Here is a 20,784-nt window from a genome sequence, read left to right on the forward strand (position 1 = left end):
TATTCCCTTTATCATAGTGCACTACTTTTGGCCACACCCGAGACTCCCTATTCCCTATATAGTGCACTCATTTTGGCCCATAGGCAATAGGGTGCCATTACAGCCTCGCCCTAAGGGAGTGAGGGAGTGCGCACGGAGCTATGTGGATACCGATACAGGGATTGTCTCAGATTAAGTCCCAGTCATACTGTCATTAAACGGGTTGGACCAGGATGACAGCTGAGAGGCTGAGCACTAGAGCTCCTTCCATTGTGGGTCGACAGGGATCAGCCTCCCAGAGAGATCCACCAACACAGAGAATAATTGAAAAGGTTCAGGATTAATCAACCATTCGCTAAATTCCTTTGGCTATGGACTGGAATGAAAAATAATTGTATTGTAGTTTTTTGCAAAACCCTCAAATAGGGTATCACCGTAACATCAACAAAGATACAGGAAATAGAGACACGACAATGCCTTGAGCCAACCGGCCCACAGTTTCACTACAATAATGGGCTATTGCAGCAGGGAGTAGGAAACTGAACCACCTCCACATTTTAACACCTATGCGTTCCCATAATGTAATTTGAGGACACAAGTCTGGACAGGGTTTGGGGATCCACGGTGCATTATGTTCTCGACGCATCGCAAACCCTCACACACACAACATCTCCCCTCTCCCTGAAAGCCTGTCATTCCAGACACACACAGGCCTCTTTTCTCCCTGACATGGGAACAGGAAAACAAGGGAATCAAAAATGAAGGGGGGAAAAAGGAGATTGTTTTTGAAAGGAGATGAGGTTGAGTGAGCCAGAGTTGAGGCTTTGGGCCGGTGACAGACGACATTTCAACGTTGTCTCGACGCTGTCCCCGAGGCCTTCCCCCTGTGGGACACGGTGCCACAGCGCTGCCACAGCGTTGTCTCGACGCTGTCCCCGAGGCCTTCCCCCTGTGGGACACGGTGCCACAGTGCTGTCCCCGAGGCCTTCCCCCTGTGGGACACGCTGCCACAGCGCTGTCCCCGAGGACTTCCCCCTGTGGGACACGCTGCCACAGCGCTGCCACAGCGTTGTCTCGACGCTGTCCCCGAGGCCTTCCCCCTGTGGGACACGGTGCCACAGCGCTGCCACAGCGTTGCAGGACGGTAGTTAGTCAACAGCGGCCCGCTACAAAAGAAAACAGCGGCGCCCCTTCATGACCCCGAGTTCACTTCTTCTTCTCTATGGCAACGGTCTCGTTGTGACAAGTGAGGTCGAAAGGCACCACAACTTTTAGTTGGCATTTGAATTATATAAAGAGTGCTGTAGTTCTCCTTTTGGTTTTTATGCCCAATGAACCCCTTCACCCAAGAGGACCTTCTATCTACAGACACCTGTCATTGTGAACCCCTTCACCCAAGAGGACCTTCTATCTACAGACACCTGTCATTGTGAACCCCTTCACCCAAGAGGACCTTCTATCTACAGACACCTGTCATTGTGAACCCCTTCACCCAAGAGGACCTTCTATCTACAGACACCTGTCATTGTGAACCCCTTCACCCAGGAGGACCTTCTATCTACAGACACCTGTCATTGTGAACCCCTTCACCCAAGAGGACCTTCTATCTACAGACACCTGTCATTGTGAACCCCTTCACCCAAGAGGACCTTCTATCTACAGACACCTGTCATTGTGAACCCCTTCACCCAAGAGGACCTTCTATCTACAGACACCTGTCATTGTGAACCCCTTCACCCAAGAGGACCTTCTATCTACAGACACCTGTCATTGTGAACCCCTTCACCCAAGAGGACCTTCTATCTACAGACACCTGTCATTGTGAACCCCTTCACCCAAGAGGACCTTCTATCTACAGACACCTGTCATTGTGAACCCTGCACTGCTTCCTTTCCTTAACGTTTCTACAACTAAACCATGTTGGCAGTCTGCTACACAGGTTTGAAAAACCCTCACTTAAAGAAAAGACACCTGCAGTGTGCATTTCAAGTGGAAGTACCTAAACGACCATTCTTTAACCACTCAACCTCCTGTTCTAATCTATTGCATCAGTGACATTGAAGGTTGCATTCATAAACCTGGAAGTTCGTCACTTCAGCAAAACAAAAAAAAGACAACTTTTCAGAAACTCGTGGCCACATTTGATCGTAAGGGAAATGAGTACAGTGATTATGGAAGAGCTTACCAGCACTCACACATTTCAGCATGTGAAACTGACTGCAACTATCATTTCAGCATGTGAATCTGACTGCAACTATCATTTCAGCATGTGAAACTGACTGCAACTATTTTAGTAACCCAACCCCACTGGATACAACCATGCAGTAATATCTCAACAACAAGAGACCTATACTCAGGTTCAGCTCCCTCTTTTTTCTCCAGTAATATCTCAACAACAAGAGACCTATACTCAGGTTCAGCTCTCTCTCTCTCTCTCTCTCTCTCTCTCTCTCTCTCTCTCTCTCTCTCTCTCTCTCTCTCTCTCTCTCTCTCTCTCTCTCTCTCTCTCTCTCTCTCTCTCTCTCTCTCTCTCTCTCTCTTCTCTCTCTCTCTCTCTCCTCTCTCTCTCTCCTCTCTCTCTCTCTCTCTCTCTCCTCTCTCTCTCCTCCTCTCTCTCTCTCTCTCTATCTCTCTCCTCTCTCTCTCTCTCCTCTCTCTCTCTCTATCTCTCTCTCTCTCTCTCTCTCTCTCTCATCTCTCTCTCTCTCTCTGTTAGAGAGAGGAATATGTCTTTACATGTTTTTCACTGAGCTGTCGGCAGAGGTCAATTATTACTCGCTCACATTAGTCATGTGATCGGCAAACCCCGAGCTGGCTCTCAGCAGTCAGCACGAGTGACAGCTCACACACACACAAACACTCCACCTCTCGCACGCACACTCTAACAGGGCACAGTCAGTCTGTTTTCTATTGGCCCTATCCTAAGCCCAGGCAGCAGTCAGTCAGTCTGTTTTCTATATAGAACAGAAGAAACACAACACTACTAAATCAGCTGGGTCGGAGAAGACTAAAATAAATAAACACAGAGGTCCAAAAACACACTATACTTTTTTCTTTCATCTACTCTCCTCAAACATCCCTCTACATCCCTCACTTTGCAATATGACACTTTGTTGTACCATGCAGGCTCCAGTGTGTGTGTGTGTGTGTGTGTGTGTGTGTGTGTGTGTGTGTGTGTGTGTGTGTGTGTGTGTGTGTGTGTGAAAGAGAGAGAAAGAGTGAGTGAGAGAGAGAGATAGAAAGGTGCAATGCATTCTGGGACGTGAGTGGGCGACTCAACAGGCCTAGCTGAGAGACATGACAGGCGAGGCCTCCTTCCCCTCCTTTCACCACCCGCCACTGGATTATCACATTAATGGCAGGATTCCCCTGCCATACATGGTAACACGTTTCTCCCTATGAACAGACACGGAGGGACAGACAAATCTAACACAAAGTCTAGGTTGAGGTTGCCTTGGAAATCCGATTATGATCCGTCTGCCCAAGGCTCCTCTTCTTTGATGCGCTTTTATCTTTTATCCGAGGTGGTGGAGCGAGAGAGGTGAAGGGAGGGGACTGCGCGAACAAGTGGCCGGACATTTTGATATTTTCAGTCTACTATGTCCTTTTTAAACTTCAGCTCCACAAGAATACATCTGACATTTACCAACAGTCCTCACCCCATCACCTCTTGTTTATTAGGGAACAGGGAGTCCTTCCAAGCAAACCATGGGACTGTCTGCACGAGAGACATACAGTTCATCCAGGGAAATGAACAAGAGAGACAGAGGGGGAGGAAGGAGGGTGGGGAAGGTTGAAGCCTGCTCTCAGATCTGTTTGTGTTGTATAGCAGAGTCTAAATGACCTATAGGACTTGGCTATAAACTGATCTGGGATCAGGATAGCACCAAGTCTAATAGACCTATAGGAATTGGCTATTAACTGAAGAGAACTGGCCACCCCTCAGAGCCTGGTTCCTCTCTAGGTTTCTTCCTAGGTTCCTTACTTTCTAGGGAGTTCTAGCCACCATGCTTCTACATCTCCATTGCTTGCTGTTTTCAGGATTTGGGCTGGGTTTCTGTATAAGCACTTTGTGACATCTGCAGATGTAAAAATGGCTTTATAAATAAATGTGATTGATTGATCTGGGATCAGGCTAGCGCTGAGTCTCATAGACCTATAGGAATTGGCTATGAACTGATCTGGGATCAGGCTATATAGCACAGTGTTGTCTGTCATCTCACCTGTGTTTCTCCAGCTCGTTGTGTGACGATCTGAAAGGGCAAATAAACAGAGACATGGATGAGTGCCTTAGGAACTGATAGTTACACTCTGTAGTTACTCTGTAGTTACTCTGTAGTTACACTCTGTAGTTACACTCTGTAGTTACACTCTGTAGTAACATTCTGTGGTTACACTCTGTAGTAACCCTCTGTAGTTACACTCTGTAGTTACTCTGTAGTAACACTCTGTAGTTACTCTGTAGTCACACTCTGTAGTCACACTCTGTAGTCACACTCTGTAGTCACACTCTGTAGTCACACTCTGTAGTCACACTCTGTAGTAACACTCTGTAGTAACACTCTGTAGTAACACTCTGTAGTTACTCTGTAGTAACACTCTGTAGTAACACTCTGGACACTGTCATTAATACACACCGTCTCATGACCAGGGTGCAGGTTGGGAATGCGCACTTGGGTTGTGTTCATTTGGGAAAACGCTTGAAAACATTTTTCGATGGGATATGAAGACGAGCGCTTCTGAGGGAGAGTTTTCCGGTTTCAGTATGTTTTCTTCTGTTTTGGTACATAAATGAACATGACCCATGGTGAAGGTCAGGAGACAGACAGAGAGAGAACGTCTTGACGTTAGCAAACGGTTTGGTAAGCGGATGGACAGATGAAATGGAGACGTAAAGGGTAGAAGAAGTGTGTGACCTACATAACATGCGGTATAAAGAGGATGTTGTTCGGCCCAAGCCCTTTCCCAGTTGTCCTTCCTCTGCTGTGATATGGGTGGCTCTGCAGCTTTGAACACGGAGGATACGTTCCACTGTTACTTACATACTCTACTGAAATTGCAGGCCACATGCATTGCTTCATTCTAAGTAGCATGCTAGTGTGGATATTGTAACAGGGCCATAGAGTCCTTGATTGTGTTAAGGTCTTATAAGCTAACATAGCTACAGACCCGTGGGAATTTCATGTTTATTTCTAGTATGTTCATCTAGTATTTGTTGGAAATAACACACAGCGTCTCTGCAGGCCTAATCAGGCTTGGAGAGATTCAAGAGGCTGATGCTTGGAAAATGTGTGTGTGTGAGAGAGAGAGCGAGAGAGAGAGGGGAGAGGGGAGAGGGGAGAGAGAGAGAGAGAGATTCCCTCTTTGTGGTCTGACTGCAACTCAGCTCGTCAAAGTGCTCTTAGACTAAGCCGCCAGGCAGGGCCAGGAGGGCCAGTGCAGGAGGGCCAGTGCAGGAGGGCCAGGCCAGGAGGGCCAGTCAGGTAAAAACAGCCGCTCAAACAAACACTGCAAGGATGCAAAAATAGATGGGAGAGCTGTAGCACTCTTGTGTAACAAATGGTGAAACATATTTCCCGGTATTAGATAAGGCATACAGCCATGCATTTATTTTACATAAGCTGGAAGGTTAACAACCTCTTGTCGCAGTGCATTCTGGGACAATGCAGTGGAAATTCAGAAAGAAGGCTAAATACTAAGAAGAAGAAGAAGTCCCGCTCCCCTTTCCCCCACACCTCCATTTCTGTTTATCGGATAGATATATATATATTATTCTTTTATTTTTTTGTACAAAGCTCTGCATTCGTCATCGTGTGCAAAACTAAATCCTCTTCGTTCGATGTGTGTGTGTATGAAATCTGTCAGAGAGCTCTCAACGGAGGACAAAAATGGTCCATGGTGAGAGGGAGAAACGCACACACACACACAGACACACACAGACACACACACACACACACACACACACACACACACACACACACACACACACACACACACACACATACAGACACTAGACTGGACAGCAGTATGTGTATGTCAACAGTCCTACACTGTAAATTTGACAGTAGCTTACGGGCAGCTCGGGGGCAACTTAAGTCAAATTCTGTCTTTCATATTACAGTGCACCTACAGTCATTTAAATGTGGTATCAAAGCAAGTACTGTGTATTGACACACGCCTTCAAATATGTTAATGGCCAGAAACAACAACATCATACCATATATTTTCTGGCAGATGCACCGGATAGGTGCAGTGAAATGTGTTGTTTTACAGAGTCAGCCATAGTAGTACGGTGCACGTGGAGCAAATGAGGGTTAAGTGCCTTACTTAAGGGCACATCGACATATTTTCCCCCTTTTCAGCTCGGATATTAAAATGACCTTTCTGCCACTGGCCCAATGCTCTAACCACTAGGCTACCTGCCACCCACGAGTGGTCAAAAGGTTTTACAGTGCCATTCCAAATACAGCAATTACTTCCCCGCCCACAATATTTTCCCACAATGCACCATAACGTACAGTATGCTGCAGTAAAATGTTTTAAAGTATTTTCCTGTTGATGATACCCCAAATTACCGTATAATTTACAGTTTTCCTTTTCCATTACAGTGTCGACACTGCAGCATACTATTTCAGGCCAGGGAGCTTGGAAGGCTATTAGGACGACCCGCCAATGGAAATGAATGAGCGCACTGGAGTTCATCTTTATAAACAAACCCCTTGGTTCTTGTCCCAATAATACCCTGAAACTACCATCTAGGATGCCAAGGAAATAACAAGCCAAGACACGAACACAAAGACCCCTGCCGTCGAGTCCGCCACTCTTTTCAGCCAATCCCTCTTAAGTGCCCTTGTACTGTCGACTTCAGCCGTGGTTCCCACAGATGTGCAGGGATGGGAGCGGGAAGATGACCTGAATCTGCGTAGGCCCCACTGCCCCACAGCTCACTGCATGAGACGCTTGAGCTGATGCTAGCCTATCCTGTGTGCGTCGTCACCCATCGCCATAGTATCCAGGGTGGTGTTCACTAGGACACACAACCGAAAACGCTTGAAAAAGATTTTTGCAATGAACAACTTGCCTTTTTGACTGGACAAGTCCAGGTAGTCTCTCCTGGTTTTAGTCAGTTTCCTTCCGTTTGGTGCCTAATGATGATACCCATCTGCCCATAACACTGTGTTATGTGTGCTGCCCCTAGGCCTCTCACTGGCCATGCTCAGTGGAAGGGGGAGGGGCTCAGCCTACAGACGCTGCTGACAAGCCCTTTTCACCATCCGACGCCAGGGGAGAGGAAATGCTTTACCTCCTGTATAAGGAAGTAGTCCTATTCAAATTTGAAACATGTGCAAATTGGGGACAGGCAAAGCACGAGGCGACACTCCATGGTTTCCTTAAGCGAGGCACGGGTGAAAGAGGCCCAAAGAGGCCCGGCAGGGAGGCACAGTCCAACACCAGACTTGCCTCATACAACAACAACAGACACATGACTTTGAATGTCATATAAACTGTCAGTATAAGATTGACAAATCATCACTAGAGCCGGGACAGGACCGGTGTGTAAATAAGGCCGACATCAGCCGCCATTTTGGGGATGGATGAAAACAGTCGCTTGGTTATAAGTGCATATTATATGAAGGCCTGGGATGTGCTCATCTGGTAGCAATGCAGTGAAAACAAAATGAGGAGCTGTATGCATCCGTTTGTTGTTTTTGAGGACACATGTTCAAGGATGTAATCTTATAGTTGTGTGCATGTACGCCCGTGTGGCCATTGCATTTAGTGTTTGTGTCCTGATTTAACCTCGGTCTTCAAAGTAAACAGGGAAACTCACCTGAACGTTCTCCTTTCTATGACACCGATTTGCCTCTGTCACGTGTCGGGCAAAAGGCATAACATTGCACTGCAATATTAATACATTCAATCTAAAAATGTACAGAGGGCTGCTAAATAAAATGATGGAAAACCATGTTTCCATGTGGCAACTAACTTCCACTGATTTGAATGCAGAAATGGGGTTGTACTGACAACTTGCTGTAGTCTGCAGAGCAATGAACTGGTACCAGAAAGAATAGCTGTAGTGTGTAGAGCAATGAACTGGTACCAGAAAGAATAGCTGTAGTCTGCAGAGCAATGAACTGGTACCAGAAATAATAGCTGTAGTGTGCAGAGCAATGAACTGGTACCAGAAAGAATAGCTGTAGTGTGCAGAGCAATAAACTGGTACCAGAAAGAATAGCTGTAGTCTGCAGAGCAATGAACTGGTACCAGAAAGAATAGCTGTAGTGTGCAGAGCAATAAACTGGTACCAGAAAGAATAGCTGTAGTCTGCAGAGCAATAAACTGGTACCAGAAAGAATAGCTGTAGTCTGCAGAGCAATAAACTGGTACCAGAAAGAATAGCTGTAGTGTGTAGAGCAATGAACTGGTACCAGAAAGAATAGCTGTAGTGTGCAGAGCAATAAACTGGTACCAGAAAGAATAGCTGTAGTGTGCAGAGCAATAAACTGGTACCAGAAAGAATAGCTGTAGTGTGCAGAGCAATAAACTGGTACCAGAAAGGGGAGAGAAACTCAGGCTGCAGCCAGACCAGCTGTAAACTGAGCCCTCCGCCCAGGCAGGGGCAGGGTCTACTAAGGCTGTGTCTGTGGGGCACTGTGTTATGTGGACATCTGTGTGAGCTAAGTTGAGTTGGCCACCACACCCACCTGAGTGTGCCACATCCCCACTGTTTTGCTCCAAGAAAACACACTGTGACTGCACCACAAGACTTGACAATATAGGCCACTGACAGATCCTATATATCTCCCACAACATACGGTTTATAAAATGAGCCTCTTTGGTGAGGGCGGGTCATATGACGTCTCATATGTTGATGGAGGAAATTAAAATAACTTGCTGAACTTACGAAGAAAAAATGTATTATCAAATCGTGAGACTGCTTCTAAAAAAAGTTTTGAGGGCACTGCGCAGGACCTATCATATGATATGCTAACCAACCAATAAAAACCTAGAATGGCCGGTAAATTTAGCGCAGTAACAACAACAAACATTTCTTAAAAGTGGTGTAATCTTTTTTTGCAATTGCCACATTGATAAATGCTCCTGAAGCACAGCCGTACAAAGCAGCCTCAGCACGACAGGAGAATCGATACATTTAACAGTATTTTTCTGTTATCTATGTCAGAACGCCGTGTACTGTTACCGAGATGACGACGCGCGCTCGGTGTCATATGGGTCATGGGAGGGAGTGACATAACACAAGTTCCAAAACGTTGCAAATGCAGCAGAAGTGTGCATGTTCAAATCAATGCGTGAATGCATTGGGGAAAAGGGGGTGAATGTCAGAATGAAGCATGGGTGTTGAAAAAGAAAGTGAGCATCAAAAGTGATGCTGTACGCGTGGCAGTGTTTATACGACATCTAAACAGTGAAAAGAAAAATGGCGTTTGTATGAATGACGAATAAACACAAACAGATCGATTGAACTATTGCTATATCGATAGAAAAAGGTGTATATTTACCTATTGTTCTGAGTTTTTCTTGAAATTGGTGAAGCTTTCGTTTTCTTTCGGGAAAAGTCGCTATTGTACGGTAAAACAGACGCGTAACCATGTTCTGCTTCTATTGACAAAGTAAACAAAAACAACAGGGTTAATTTCTACACATGTAGGCTAATAAATTAAACGTAACAAGGGATATACACTGACGATCACATAATATAACTGTCAACGCCATATATGACGTAGCCTAAGCAAAACATGTTATTTGATAAAAGTGGTTATGGTTACGTAGATAAACTCGTTGACAATGCTGGAGCAAAGCACAAGATTCAGGACAATATAATATTGAGTTTATCTACATAACCATTTATAATAAACATGATATACATAATGTATTTTGATAAGAAACTGTATCTTGAACTTGTCCCTAACCAATTTTAAACAAGGCTATAGCCATCTGATAAAACAGGCTATAAGCATTGACTGATCATACTAATGCAAAACTACAAATGCACATAGGTTCTATCTCAAGACTTTTCCTAACGTGTTGACTAGTTTGTTAATATGCAAGTTATATCTAGGTCGGTCGGTCTGCAATAACATCACCGCACCAGCACAGTATGTTCATTGCTCATAAAGTGACATCATAGCTGCGCTATAGCAGTGCACGTCCACAACTTCACATAAGATAGAATAGAGACCGTTTTAATTTTCCTAACATTAAATACGGTCATTAACCCAGTCAAAGCCATCTGACATTCTGTCAGGGAAATACCTCTGTCTCTTCTTTCCAAGTATTCTGCAGCCTCCAGGAGAATTAAAAGAGAATTAAGTTCCATCTTGTTGACTTGTATAAAAATATAAAATAATATCTATATACACAAATGTACAGCTAATGTAAAAAAAAATAATATGAGACAAAAATGAAATAAAAACTAAAACTGTGTTAGGTCGATATGAACGTCTATGTTCAGTTCTGAGTCTTTGGGACTCCCAGCCAGATTCATATCAACTGCACCTAACTAAAAACCTGCGAAGTAAAGGACGGCTGTTCTGGCCAATTAGAAAATAATAATATCCACATAGGCGGGCCCTGAATACGTGCCTTGGCCAATAGGGAAGCTCAGTGACGGGTTTACCAGGAGCATGTTGATACATTGCGAATTGCCTTGTGATTGGCTTGACAGTGATAGTAACAAGGTAGAAGCTATACCCTAGCAACAACGCGTGTGACCCAGCCCCGTAATCGTTCATTGGTCTGATATCTAGATAACTGGCTGTTGATTGGCAGAGGGGTACTTTTGGGCGTGTCTTTTTCCTTCCTCTTGAACATTGAACTTGGCTGTTGTCTGGGTTGCCAGTGTGGTTTGCTCTTCGTCAAAAAGTCTATCTTGAATCGTGTAGGAAGTCACGTTGGTGTTTGTTGAGCCAACTGCTTCAATTAGACAACTTATTTCAGAAAAGTTTAAGCTCTGGTGTAGAATAGAGGAAAACTGCTATTATGTTGTCATGACATTGTCTAAAAAAATATGATACTTTCACTTTAATAAAATATGATACTTTCACTTTTAAAATGGTATACTTACACTTTAAAGTGTATTATCATGCTAAATATCCAGCAGTTACATATGATTCAAGTAATAGAAAACATATTGAAGGATTTTTTTAAATAGCATTTGGCAACCACAGGATGCTGTTGGAGAGAGAGAGAGAGCGAGAGAGAGAGAGAGCGAGAGGGGGGATAAGGGGCAGGATTATTATGAAATGCAAAGACTTGTGTATGTCACTATCTTTTGGAAAGATACATGTTGATAAAATGAACCATTTTAGAATGAGATAGATGACCATTATTAAGAACAATGTATTGCAAAGCCTTCTTCAGGAGAGAGCCTGCATGCCACAGTGCCGGGGGTATTCACCAAGCTGTCTGCACATTTCCATGGCTCATTTTCCCAGTATTCTCTCAACTGCAACATTTTATGGAAATAGCCCTCAATGTCTGTCAGTGAGTGTCAAAATGACTCTCCAGGTGACATTTCTCAGTGTTTGCCTTTAAGTGTCATGAAGGGTAGATCAACAGAAAATGTACGTTGGTGGTGGTTGTGTGGATATTGTAGAAGAAAGATATTGAACAAGAATTTGGGTAAATATAATTTGGCTAAATGTCATTATATAATTCTGTTGTGGACACACAATATTTAATATTTTTTTATGGTAGTGTGCATTTTTCTCCAAAATGGTGCAAAGCAAGACGTTAAAATAAAAATACACACAACAAGCCCATAGCTTCCTCTCCACATTGCCCGTAGTCTGTTATGGTGATGAGGTCACACTCTCAGCAGGGTCACAGGGTGTGGGCCTAGCTGTGCTGCTGTCCCTCAAGGCAACAACACACTGCTATGCTGTTACCATCATAGAACCAGGCCATACTGTTAAACAAAACATACCTCACTGTTACTTATAAACCTTTTACAGTAATTGGTTATAAAGTGATATTTATGATTATTACCAGGCTATATCACATACCAATCTAGTTGTGTCAGTGAAACATTGCCCTGTGTGTTCTAATAGTAATCCTGTAAACTTTTATTCTGTTTTATTGTGATTGCACTTAATTATTTTCCATCTCTCTAGCCTTATGATAGGCAATATGTCAGTCTGTCTTCAGATGACTGTAAAACATGGCCCAGTTGGCTTAGCCTGGTTAGACCAGACTGAATGCTCCACTCAATGGTGACAGGGTGGTTTTGGCTCAGGTTGGTTTTACCAGGCTTCAGCTGGCAACCAAAGTCAACCAACCTCACCCACACACTTACTATAAGACCACACAAAAGGAACACACACCCGAGATAACGAAGTGGCAGAGACATTATTACGTGACAACATTATCAACGTGGATAAATGTAAAGATAAGCAATCAGTGTTATAAACTTGATTTAAAAGCTCACCAAAATGCTCAGTCTTTAGGTGTAGCCGGGCGATGTACTGAGAAGAAGAAAGGAAGAGAAAGTAATATAGGGTCTCAGGAAGATAGTGATAAAAACAAAGATGATGACAGTTTTTGCCAGATGCTTGTAGTGACCAAGAAAGCATTGGCTGTGTTTGAAACATCAGAGAAATGTCTGCATGCACAATCACTCCATACGTAGGCTGACTCTCTCTGTGTACAGTTCATGTCAACAGACGGGTGAGACTGGACTGATGCAACATGTAGGGATCAACATAAACTAGTTTAGTGATCATTTTTGAGCTACAGGACTGTTTGTCAGGATTTTGAATTATTCCCCAGATGTGCTATAGTTGGGTGTGTGTGTGATTGTGTGTTTCAGTATCTAAGGACACTGATGGTTTAAGTGAATATTGAGAATATCACTGAATACCACTCTTTTACCAAACAGATCAAAGACAATATAGAAACCATATAAATGAATCACCTTGAGATGCCACAGAAACCAGGGGACTTAATACCAAGAATAGTGGTCCCTAGTGGCCTACCCTTTGTTTAGCTGAATTCATATGCATGCCTTTTTTTATTGTTTCCTGATACTTGTTTGTTGCCGTACACTTCTGCCTCTGTGAATGTTTCTACCGCTATTATTAGCAAGCCAATTCTCCATTGTTCCTGTGTGTGTGTGTGTTTATGTGTGTGTGTGTGTGTGTTTATGTGTGTGTGTGTGTGTTTATGTGTGTGTGTGTGTGTGTTTATGTGTGTGTGTGTGTGTGTTTATGTGTGTGTGTGTGTGTTTATGTGTGTGTGTGTGTGTTTATGTGTGTGTGTGTGTGTTAATGAAACCATTTATTATATAAGTTCATATTTCAATTGATATATTATAGGCCTATATAAACACTGGCAGGTTGGTGTGTGTTAAGCCAAAGGCAGGTGGTGTTTCTGTATGCTATTTCCTGTTCAGCCACGACTGTGAGGCTTTGCACCACACCAACTCCCTCATCAAGTTTGCTGATGACACCACGGTTGTAGGCCTGACAACCAACAGCGACGAGTCAGCCTATAGGAAGGAGATAAGTGAACTGGCATTGTGGTGTCATGACAACAACCTCTCCCTCAACGTCAGCAAGACCAACACGTTGATTGTTGACTTCAGGAAGCAGAGTAGTGAACATGCCCCGATCCACATCAACGGGACTGCAGTAGAGAGAGTCACGAGTTTTAAGTTCCTCGGCGTCCACATCACCGAGAACTTGTCCTGGACCAACACCACCACTCTTGTCAAGAAGGAGCTAACAGCATCTCTACTTCCTAAAGTGGCTGAAGAAATTCTGCATGTTGCTCCGGGGCCTCTCCACATACTACCGCTGCACCATCGAGAGCATCCTGGCCGGTTGCAACACAGCCTGGTACGGGATTTGCTCCATCCACGACTGCAAGGCCCTCCAGCGGGTGGTGAAGACGCCCCAGTACATCCCTGGGACCATGCTCTCACCCATCCAGGACATCTAGTCAAAACGGTGCCTGAGGAAGGCCAGCATCATCAAGGACCCCACACACCCCAGCCACGAGCTGTTCTCTCCCCTACCTTCGGGTACATGGTATTAGAGTATAAGGTCTGATACCAACAGGTTCAGAGACAGTTTCTATCCACAAGTTTCAGTCTGCTGAACACCTGCACCGATTCTCCTCACCTTAGCACACCCACACAGACACAGACACAGACACAGACACACACACACACACACACACACACACACACACACACACACACACACACACACACACACACACACACACACACACACACACACACACACACACACACACACACACACACACACACACACACACACACACACACACACACACACACACACACAGTATACATTCATGTTACACACACATCACAACTGCTGCTACCAGACTCTTATTATACTGCTCAATTTATACCCTGGCCCCCATCCCCAATACACTTGTAAATATTGGACAATTAATTGTGCCTTCCTGTTTTATACCTATGCTAAAATGTTTCTTCTATTCTACTGAGCCATTTACTTTATGTTCATATTCTTATCCGTTGTTATTTCTTATTGTTGTTGCATTGTCGACAAGGAACCTGAAAGTAATACAACTTGAAACTTGAAACTAAGACGAGTCTTATTTATGATGCAGTGTGATATTTGAGTTGATAATGTCACTCCCAACTGTCTCCACCCACTCATAGTTTCAATACCACATACTGCAGTTGGTTCCGTCATTGCAGATGGTAGTAGTAATAGCCGGAACACATGTATAGTAGCCTGGTCACAGATCTGTTTGTGCTGTGTAGCCAACTCCTATGGTCATTGCCATGCCAAACCATTTGTACAGCACAAGCTGATCTGGGACCAGGCTGGAGTCTGTTTCACAACGGCAACTGTTACAACTACATTTCCAGGCAGACCGGCCTAAAAACCTTCTATTACGTCCACACTTCCTCAGTCCTGACGATCATCACATCCTCGTTAGGCCGATTCATGTGGAAATGATAGATTTATGCAATGGGTGCACTTTTTTAAATCATTGTAGGCGGTCCCACGATGCAGTACTGACTTCACTCACTGAGCTGCTGCTCCACTGAACTGAGCTGAGCTCTGTAGGTCTGCGTCTGTTATCAGTGTGTATGTGGTGTGTGCGTCCTTTATCAGTGACAGATATTACGAAGGGCTTGACCTTGCTTGGAGTTCCAGGTGAAATGATTGGCCTCTTCAAGCCCTATTGATTGAACTCAGTATTTTCCATGCTGGCTAAAGATAAATGTGATAAGTGTATTATACATGGCCTCAATCAGAGATACATAAGAGGTTTAAGTGATAACTTGGGACTTTGGCAATGAAGCCCTTTATTTAATTGGCAAGGAAGTTAGAGGTAGCTTTGAAGAACCAATGCTACCTAGGTTAGCACAAAGACTGCTAGCTGTACCCAAATACTTCCAATCTTTGCGCTTCGCTAGCGCTAACACTAGTTAGCACTGGCTCTAGAAACGACCTCTACCTTCATACTGGATGCAGAGATACAGTGGTTGCGAGCTTCTGCTGAGATACAATATCCACAAGTTCATCAGACTCAGGGGAAGGAGATGAGGGGCTTCAATGCCAAAACTTTCACTTCAAAAGTCATGATTTGAGAAAAGCTAAATAGGTTATACCTTTTTGTCATGGGCAATGGTGCCAAATGAGGTATGGTGCTACATACATTGTCCTGTGCATCCCAAATGGCACCCGATTCCCTATTTAGTGCACTACTTTTAGCCAGAGCCCTATGGGTAGCTCTATGGGATCTGGTCAAAAGTAGCGCACTACAGAGGTAATATGCTGCCATTTGGAACGCATCCCTAAGGAATCAGACTGCAATATTAACTTGCTGAGTAAGCTACAGTAACATCTGGTTCTGTAAAGTGCCTATCCAGCTGTATTCTGTACTGTGGATATCAGTGTTAATTGTCTGTTACATTTTGGTTAGGTTTGCAATGGTGACCCCACACAATGAGCACGTGTCAGGAACATCATTTCTAGAGTTAGTTCAAAGAATTACCGCGATCAACACCAAATACAGCCGTTATTGATATAGCCTGTGTCACGATTCCTACCCCAGGTGGCTCCCCTTCCCGTTCGGGTGGGGCTCGCCTACTAGCTGCCACTGATTCTTTCCTCCCCCTCCTTGTCTGTTTATTGGTTACACCTGTTATGCATTGTGGTGATTAGTTGGGCTTTATTAGTCAGCCGGCCCGCCTGTTTCTTTGTGCGGGATTGTTTGTGTAACATGTGCGCCTGTTTGAGTCAAACGTGTTTGTTCCTGTTCGTGGGTTTTTGATGGACTATTTTAGTCCCCGTGTTTGGGGCATTTGTTTTTTGTGAGGGCCCTGTGTTTCGTGGGGTGGCCTATGTTCGCCGTGTGTGCATTAAAGAGCACTACCTCGAACTCTCAGTTTCCTGCGCCTGACTTCGCACCCACGACACCCAGATCGTTACAGCCTGCTCAGACTAAAGTTCGTTTTCCTGTATTGTGGCCAATCGGACTAAGGCCTACAGTACATACAGCTAAATAGAATGTGCTTCAAATAATATGTGTTTTGAGGCAACCTTGTGTATAACATTGTGTGTAATGCTACCATTGTGGTGATACATTTAGCCCCCCCAAAAAGTTGTTATTATTCGTTATGAGATTTGTCTGGATGAACCATGCTCTGACGTATCAGTTAATCATACAGAAATAGTACCTCCACTTTATCACCAATATTATCTCCACTTTATATGACCAGCCATCCATGCCTCAGCCTCAGCCCCAGCCTCAGCCTCAGCCCCAGCCTCAGTCAGACCTCATGCAAAGCGCCATGGGCCATCACCATCAGTGACTGGAACCAGAGCAGTGAACCAGAACACACTGTCTCTCCTGAGAGAGAGAATATCAACAACACAACACAGGGAAATGGTTGTTTGGATTGAGATAAATTCCACTATGTTTGTGTTTATTTTGCGCTGCATTGTACAGGTTATGAAAGTGGGCCTGTGTTTTTGTGTCCACCTATACTATAATACTATCTAGGCCTGCATTTTCCTATGTGTGTAAGTAGATATGTAATATCTTTGTGCAAATGTGGATCCTAGGTTGACACTTAGCTTTTTGTTTCCAAATAGCACAGGTTCTGCTTTCGCCGTGCAGCCTGGCTATAACGTAACTGTTGGCTCTCTCTGAGGAGAGGCTGCTACAGCATTAGCACTCCTAATCTCCTCTGATGTTTCCCTCTCCTCTTGATTACTAGTGTTGCTGTGGAAGGATCATTTGTTTTGGGGATCAGATTTTTATGGATGGCACATCAATGCCTGGGAAACTAAACCAGCGAGCTCCTCCAAGAGAAATCGCGCATGTGTGTGTGTGTGTGTGTATGTGAGCACAGTGCAGAGTTTAGTATCAGCGAAACCAAAGGCTTAATTTGTTTTGTTTTTATGGTCACGGGAGGAAGGTGAAAACCCATTTGCTTTTATAATTAGCTGTCATTCATCACCATTTTTATGGTTTTATCCGTTGTCATAAAAGCATAAAAAACACCATGTGAAGTTGCATCGAATTAAACCACAAAAATGCTTAGCCTAGCATTAATCTCCCAGTCGTTGTTTGAGAGGGTTTACGTAAAAACTAAAACAAAAATATTGTTAAAGGGGCCATATGTGATTGCTGCATCCATTTTAAGACTTCTAAATGATTAATACATGCACATTGATTCATGAAGAATCTAAATTATAAATGCCTCATGAGCTTAGTTCAACTGTCATACAAGCATTTCACATCTGCTACATATGTGTATGGGACCAATAACATCTGCTACATATGTGTATGGGACCAATAACATCTGCTACATATGTGTATGGGACCAATAACATCTGCTACATATGTGTATGGGACCAATAACATCTGCTACATATGTGTATGGGACCAATAACATCTGCTACATATGTGTATGGGACCAATAACATCTGCTACATGTGTGTATGGGACCAATAACATCTGCTACATGTGTGTATGGGACCAATAACATCTTCTACATGTGTGTATGGGACCAATAACATCTGCTACATATGTGTATGGGACCAATAACATCTGCTACATATGTGCATGGGACCAATAAGATTTGATTTGATACACCATTGTTTGTAAATCAGTGGCGGGGTGACCACCTTTTTAAAATTGTTTGTACTGCAGATTGCAGATGTCTCCTTTAAGTATATCAGCAACATGTATCTTGTCAGACCACAGACAGTGTTTCATGACACTATTGTTTGACATGTTCTCATGAGATTATGTTGGTCTTGCAACTCCTGCAATGGAGAGAACACTTCTTCTTCATAAAGGGATAATCCTCTAATCAAGGCTACGCTCAGCACATAACTAACTACATTCTTTCATTGTGTGTGTGTGTGTGTGTGTGTGTGCTGGGAGCTATTTGAGGTTCTTGACACAAGGGAGACCTCAGTCTCACTGCATTTACAGTCGTGTTAGTTGCTCGTAAAAGTGTTTTCTGCATTAAATGGGGCTGCAGTGCTGGAGCCAAGCACAATCACTGGGCTGGAGAGGTGCCAGGATGCCAAAGTCTGGGACAGAGAACCAAGGTGGCTCCACTTTAGGGATTCGCTGTCTGTTTATTCGATCTAATATGCAAATTGTAGCGTTTCCCCAGTGGACTGTTGAACTTGATGCCCCTCCGGTGTGTTTACAGTAACACTGGGTTGTAGGGCTGCACAATATAGGTAAATAATATAATTGCGATTTTACTTGCGATTTAGATCAAAACACTTAAAAATAAAATGAGTATTCTGATCCTATGGTTGGTGATGTTTGGCATGACAACTAATGAAAACGCCAGGTACAGTACAAGTTGTTGGGACAGGGTAGGAACCAAAGTGTTGGTAAGAGATTGAATGTTACATTCATGGCGTTTAAAAAAATGTGCAGCTTCTCACAATATGGATATTGCACATGTCAATATTGCAATTTCAATGAAAATTCAAGTCATTTTGCAGCCTTACTGTGTAGTCTGAGTGACCCCTCTGGAACTTCTGCCTCATGAGTGCCAAGAAGTTGGCAAGACACCGCAAACAGATCTGGGATAAGGCTGATTCAATAGGGCTCCTTTTAGACAAGACGACTCCGTGGTGCCATCTAGAACGTAAAAGGGTTATTCAGCTGTGTCCATAGGATAACCCATTGAAGAACCCTTTTTGGTTATAGGTAGAACTCTTTTGGGTTCTCTTTTCACAGAGGGGGTTGTACATGGAACCCAAAAGGGTTCGACCTGGAACATAAAAGGGTTCTACCTGGAACCAAAAAGGGTTCTACCTGAAACCTAAAGGGTTCTACCTGAAACCTAAAGGGTTCTCCTATGGGGACAGCCAAAGAACCCTTTCAGGAAACTTTTTTCCTGAGAGTGTAGACAATGTAGCTTTGTAGGAGTGTATGTTTACCCGTCTGACAACGGCAGGCTATTAGCTCTGTTGTGGTTGTACAGCACATTACAGAGAGCCTGACACGGTCAGTGAAGAATTGAAAGCAGCGATGAGCAGCGATGAGAGATGAGGAAGGGTAGGAGCCTCGGAACGGTTTGTCTGTTGTTAACAGTTGATTGATGTTGTCGCCTCTCCTACTTCCTGTTTGCTGGATAGTACACACACACGCAACTGGGTCTGTGCCTTGGTCCGGCCCGCCACAGCAGTTAGGTTCTCCATGTAATGATCAGGATTATGTCTGCTAATCCAGCTGCTACACTCCAGTGTATCTGTAAAAAGGGCAAGAGTCCACAGACACATTCTGCATTTTCCATAAACAGACTATGTATCGGATTATTGTTGGGGGCGGCTGTAAATTATTTTTTTTACAGCACATATCAAGCCAGAGGCACACAAGCTTTGTGGATTTTTAAGTCGATTGCGATTCAAGCCTCTAAGACCATGATCATGTAGCCCAGCATTAAATCCCGCTACACAGCCAGATGAACTATCAGGGTTCTGTTTGTTCAACTCAGTGTACCATACAATATACTTTATTCACTTTGTGAAGTCAGCATACAAATACACAAACACAACACACTATCATACACGCATTATGGAAAACACTAGAAAATTAGTACACAATCACAAATATCTCTGTGGCCTACTGGACAACCACGTACAGATGTAGGATCTTTATTTGATCACCATGTTGCAAGAGAACGTTCCTGCAATGCAGGAAATGTTAAAACGTATACTGTATTTGAGGTTCAAAAGGCTTCTGAAGTTTGTAATTTCCACTTTGAAATTTCAGACATGATTTACCCTTAAGAAAAATGTATCAATACATACAAAAATGTCCATGAATTATAATCCGCATAATAATTCACAATTCCTGTTGCTGCAGGATTCTTTTCTGGCTCAATTTAAGATCCTACATCTGTATTGGGCCTGTATTTGTCCTATGTCCCACTGTTCAGAGGTCACCATGTACTGGTATGAGAGTGTTCTAGTTGCTATTACAACAGCGGCCTCCTCATCCTGACTTGGAATAACAGTTAGATTGCTCTCTTGCCCTGATCTCATGCTCACTGGGCTAATTGCATCCCGTGACTGTGAGTGAGTGTGTGTATGTGTGTCAGTGTGTGTTGGGTGTGTGAGTGTGTGTTGGGTGTGTGTGTTTGTGTTGGGTGTGTGTGTTTGTGTTGGGTGTGTGTAGGTGTGTTGAGTGTGTGTGTTTGTGTTGGGTGCGTTTGTGTGTGTGTGTGTGTGAGTGACTTCCAGATTTCCCCATGTGCTTCCAGAGGTCCCTGCCAGCCTTCTGTTCTCTCACAAG

General features: G+C 43.8%; 1 protein-coding gene across 1 annotated transcript in view; it reads right to left on the reverse strand.

Annotated features, from left to right (window-relative positions):
• mxd4 (MAX dimerization protein 4) overlaps positions 1–10,480 on the reverse strand; it is a 42,980-nt gene extending 32,500 nt beyond the window's left edge. Inside the window, exons 1-3 of the mRNA XM_031814556.1 lie at positions 10,255–10,480; positions 9,501–9,600; positions 4,203–4,232 (exon numbers count right to left, since the gene is read on the reverse strand). Of these exons, the coding sequence (XP_031670416.1) occupies positions 4,203–4,232; positions 9,501–9,600; positions 10,255–10,318 (194 nt within the window). The 5' untranslated portion in view covers positions 10,319–10,480. The remainder of the gene's footprint in view (positions 1–4,202; positions 4,233–9,500; positions 9,601–10,254) is intronic.
• Positions 10,481–20,784: the final 10,304 nt, after the last annotated feature.

Source organism: Oncorhynchus kisutch, unplaced genomic scaffold, assembly GCF_002021735.2.
Source record: "Oncorhynchus kisutch isolate 150728-3 unplaced genomic scaffold, Okis_V2 Okis07a-Okis12b_hom, whole genome shotgun sequence".
NCBI lineage: Eukaryota > Metazoa > Chordata > Actinopteri > Salmoniformes > Salmonidae > Oncorhynchus > Oncorhynchus kisutch.